General features: G+C 35.8%; 1 protein-coding gene across 1 annotated transcript; it reads right to left on the reverse strand.

Annotated features, from left to right (window-relative positions):
• Window positions 1-1,204: 1,204 nt before the first annotated feature.
• LOC102622746 (uncharacterized) lies at window positions 1,205-3,806 on the reverse strand. Its single transcript, XM_006472954.4, has 4 exons — window positions 3,157-3,806; window positions 2,209-2,328; window positions 1,937-2,084; window positions 1,205-1,804 (listed from the first exon to the last, which is right to left on the reverse strand). Exons 1-4 carry the CDS (start codon window positions 3,672-3,674, stop codon window positions 1,595-1,597), a joined length of 996 nt encoding a protein of 331 aa, XP_006473017.2. The 5' UTR covers window positions 3,675-3,806; the 3' UTR covers window positions 1,205-1,594.
• Between the last annotated feature and the right edge of the window lie 671 nt (window positions 3,807-4,477).

The following is a 4,477-nucleotide window of genomic DNA, read 5'->3' on the forward strand; positions in this document are numbered from 1 at the left end:
ATCGTCCCTCATCCTTTTCTTTTACTACATCCATTCTGTGATGATACATTCAGTACAGCATAACGACCATCAGCGCATTCTTGAATATGGGAAATAGAAATAATACAAATAAATCATAGCAAGTAACCTCCTGATAACATTACGTAGAATTGGTGTGAGCTAGGCGGCACACCAATTGTCAAGAAATCAGTAATTGTGAGTGTTTCAGAGTGCGTTTGGGATTGAAGTTAAACAATTGTATCTTAAAAGTATAGTACTAAAGTGTTTAGTAAACACTAATTGCTGTACTTTAAAAACTATATTGATATGATTTTTTATTTGTATAATGAAAAATTTATTATATTTTTAATTTTTATTTCATAATTATAGTTTTTTCACAGCAATTGTAACTTAAAAATTATTTATCTCAATCCCAAACAAGATTTTATTCAGTACCCGTCGAATTCACTAAGAATCTATGCTCACAATTTGCAAGAACCCAAAGAAACCACCGTTCATAATTTCATATTAAAAGCTCGAGTTGAACTACCGGCACCAAGGCAACAACTATTTTTAATTAGTTTACAACTTCATTCTTCTTAAAACTATACAGCTTTTAAATGAGTTAAAATTCTATAAAAGTACCAAATATATCGAATTAATCCACACATTAAATACAAATAATTTTCTTTCACCAAAAAATTTATGTAGCTTCAACCTTCATTACAGTCACATGTACTTGAAAAAACTATCTCTTATCATGTGATCTCTTACTAAGTAAATCTGTTTCCCTTATATTACGAAATGCGATTTAAACAAATAAACAAAGAATAAATAAAACTTCAAAAATCGGGGCTCCATGAGCAACAAACTACATTAAGGTCAATTTTATCATTAATGGAGATGTTAGAGTCCGCCTAGACGCTTTTTCCAAACGCTAAAGCCTAAGACGCTCATTGATGGGCCCTTCTAAATTAAAGGACTTGGCCATCAAGCCCCAATCGCTTTGTTTGTACTATTACAAATTAGAAGGCCCCTTCGTGTTTACTGTAGCAGGAATCAATGAATAGAAACTAAGACAACTGTTACAATCTCAGCAAAATCTACCGAAGCAAGGAAAACTGAAGTACGAAAAAACGTAGTAACCAGAAAAGAAATTCAAGCAGGAGTTTGCAGTTAAAAGGACTCCAGATAAGCATGGATGCATTTGCGGGGGAGGAAAGGGGAAAAAAATAGACATAAAATTACAGACTTCAACGTCATACAGCACAAAAGTATCAATGACTATTAAACATGATTCATTCCATCACAAGCTTGCGAATTGCAAGTTAAAATCCTACTAAATGTTTTGGTAAGTCACACCAGTTCCAAAACCCAGCAAATTTCTCAAAGAAAGCCACTAAACACATAATAAGAGACCAATGTTTCCACTTCACCCCAGACATTGCCAAGAGCCATAAAAAGACTCACCTAGGGAGAGAATGAAAACAAAGGCCATTCAACTTAAAATACCAAGCGCCAAGCCCTGTGCCCCAAATGACTTGAACCAAAGATTACAGAATGGTTATACTTGAAAGCAGCACAGAAAAATTCTAACTGGAGCAGCAGTGATGGTTTATTTTTTGAAACATTTTCTTCTCATCATCAATGGGGATTTCCTCCTATAAACAGGAGCAGCAGCACCTACATTAATACATCTCCCAACAATGGTAGGTCTGGTGCGCATCCAACCATCACGGGGAGGAGCTAGTATCACAGGGAGGTAACTGTCCGTGTGACAATTGAAGCACTTTTCCTGAAAATGAATTTTCAGCGCATCCATGCCCTGATCACCACAAGCACTAGTTAAAAACTCCAGCCACTTGATAGAATATAAGATTGAAAATTATTAAATAACAATAAGTAAAAATGAAGACAAGGAGCCAATGGACGTTGACAAATAGTATATTTTAATCACCTGAATAGCTGCCCGAGATATCTCACAAGTCTTTTTATTCCCTGGAACTTGAGCCTCCCATCGGCTTTTGTTGAAGGCTTTGGCAAATCTCACAGCGGCTACTGAAGTCGTAAAATTGACAAATGCATAGCCGAGATTGGCTCCATGGCTAAACAAATTCTCATATTACTAAATGCTTTTTTTAACTCAATAAAAAAAAAATGCTTCACTTGATTGAAAATCATTGGGGAATAAATTAGACTGTGAGAAAGGAAAGGTTTAAACTTATTTACCAAAAGTCCATGGGCAGGTAAAGAAAATCGTATTCAGACCTACAGGGGTCAGAATGCAGCTTAGCCTTCATGTTCTCAGCCCAGCAGTGATTATCCAAAATTTGCAGCAAATCATGCCTCCTGCTCATTATCCAAAGGAAACATCTTGGTGTAAAAATAAACGTGAGAGAAAGCAAACCCAAGTCGACAGATAGGCTTGTTACTTATAGCGTATGAATTTACATACAAGTTCTTGTTTAAACTATTTTTAAGGATCCTTTCAGGTGGGGAAAAAAAAGAAAAAAATCTAGACTTAAAAATGAAAACCAAAACAAATATAAAATCGTGAGCATGAAGACTTGAATTGAAGAGAAGAACCCAGATACGAGAATTGTGTATTAATGTGATCCAATACAAAGGATACTGGGTGATCGGTCATTGATTAAACATTACTACCATCTACCGTATAAATAAAGGTAGATAAAGACAAAAGAGGAAGTAGAGTGCTACCTAAACAATGACCATTACTATCTCTTGATCAGCTTTTACAGTCGTTATTTGATGCAACAAAGGTCTCAGGAAAAGTAAAAAGTAAAACACCAAATTAAAAAAAAAAAAAAAAAAGGTGTAGTGTTTGGGGTAATACAAGAAGAATGAACTTAATTGAAAGAGTGAAAGACAACAATAAAAAGCAACACCTGCAACCGAGCATCAACATACACAGGGTTTTGTTTAATGCTAGGAGTGTAACAGAAGAACAAACAAAAAGCAAAATAAAAAAATAAAAAATAAAAAATAAATAAAAAAAGAAACTTAAAAATATCAACCCAATTAACTCAGAAGGTGAGAGATTTCACCAGAAAATAAACCAGATGTTCACATACACAATACTGCTAGCGGAAACAAGAGAAACAAGAAAGTAGTCATCAAGCCAAGATTAAGAGAAGAGAACAATGAAAGAGAACTGACTTAAAACGGTTTGGGATATTTTTAATCATCAAAGTAGTCTCTCCACCAGCAAGCAAAACTTGGTAGTAGCCATCATCGCCATCACCAACACTCTTCGTTTTACCAGTGTCGTCATCAGTAGCTGCTTCTTTAGGTGCTGAAAAACTCCATAGTAATTGTACGTGGCAATCGCACGCCTCACCGCTACTGTTTCCTTTTGGGTATGAATATGAATATGGATACGATGACCTAATCGGTGTAGTGGGCTGATGATAAAGGCACATCATATTCATGTTCATGGGGTAGTGGAGTTGGAAAGAAGAGAAGTGGTGTGTCAACGCCGGCGGCGCGTGATGAGGGAGGAAAAGGGCTTTAGTCGGTTGTGGCACAAAAGGCTTGGCATGAGGATTGAGCGAGTTTACTGGCCTCATGAGCAGCTGCCGATCAGCTTCAGTGGTAGTACTAGTGTTAGTTAGCAGCTCTGACTTTGAGCTTGGAGGTTGCGGAGCATGCGTCCATGGCTGTGCCTTTGTCTTCATAAGTTGTGTGTTGGGCAGAGGTGGTGGTGTGAGAGCAGATGTTTTTTCTCACGTTTTTCTTTTTTCTTCTTTCAGCGGAAAATTGAGGCAATATTTGGTCCAATTACACGGGGCATGAGCCATTTTATTTTTGTGTATACACCTTTCTACTAATATCTTTTTAATAGAATAATCAATGAAAAGAGATATTAATTTAAAATATTCTCTGATTTTATTTAGTTCAGAAATAGAAAAAGATACCAATATATTAAATATGAAAGTGTCGTCTCTATCATAATCATCCCATTCGAAAAGAAAAAAAAATTCATCGTTTCACAATAAGTTTCGCTGTTGTGGATATGGAATCAGTATAATGATGAAAATTGGAATGGGGAATTTATTACTTAAAACAATCTTTAGCATTTAATGCTGGCTTCTATAATTTCCAGAAGACAAATATGTTTGCTTCTACCAAAAGACGAAAACAATGGCTATCGCCATACGACAAGCTATTTATTATGACTTTGACTTAGATTATAGTGAGGGGGAGTGCGAGTGACGTTTTAGGATCTCTTTGCCTTCCTGTAATCGTCGTGACTTTTGAACGTGATTCATCTTTTCATTTTATTCTCAGAATTTAGAAGATGCAACAATTGTGTTGGGACTTGGGGGGTTCGAGGTGCGCCGATTGTCTTTTCTGAGAAATTTTCATTTTATTTTCAATTTGCAATTAAAATGAAATTTCGAGAAATCAGAGGCGATACAGTGGACTTATTATCAGTCAAAACATATGTTCGAGATGGCGGGAACATTTACTTGATTAA

The sequence above is a fragment of the Citrus sinensis genome, chromosome 5 (assembly GCF_022201045.2).
Source record: "Citrus sinensis cultivar Valencia sweet orange chromosome 5, DVS_A1.0, whole genome shotgun sequence".
In the NCBI taxonomy this organism is placed as follows: domain Eukaryota; kingdom Viridiplantae; phylum Streptophyta; class Magnoliopsida; order Sapindales; family Rutaceae; genus Citrus; species Citrus sinensis.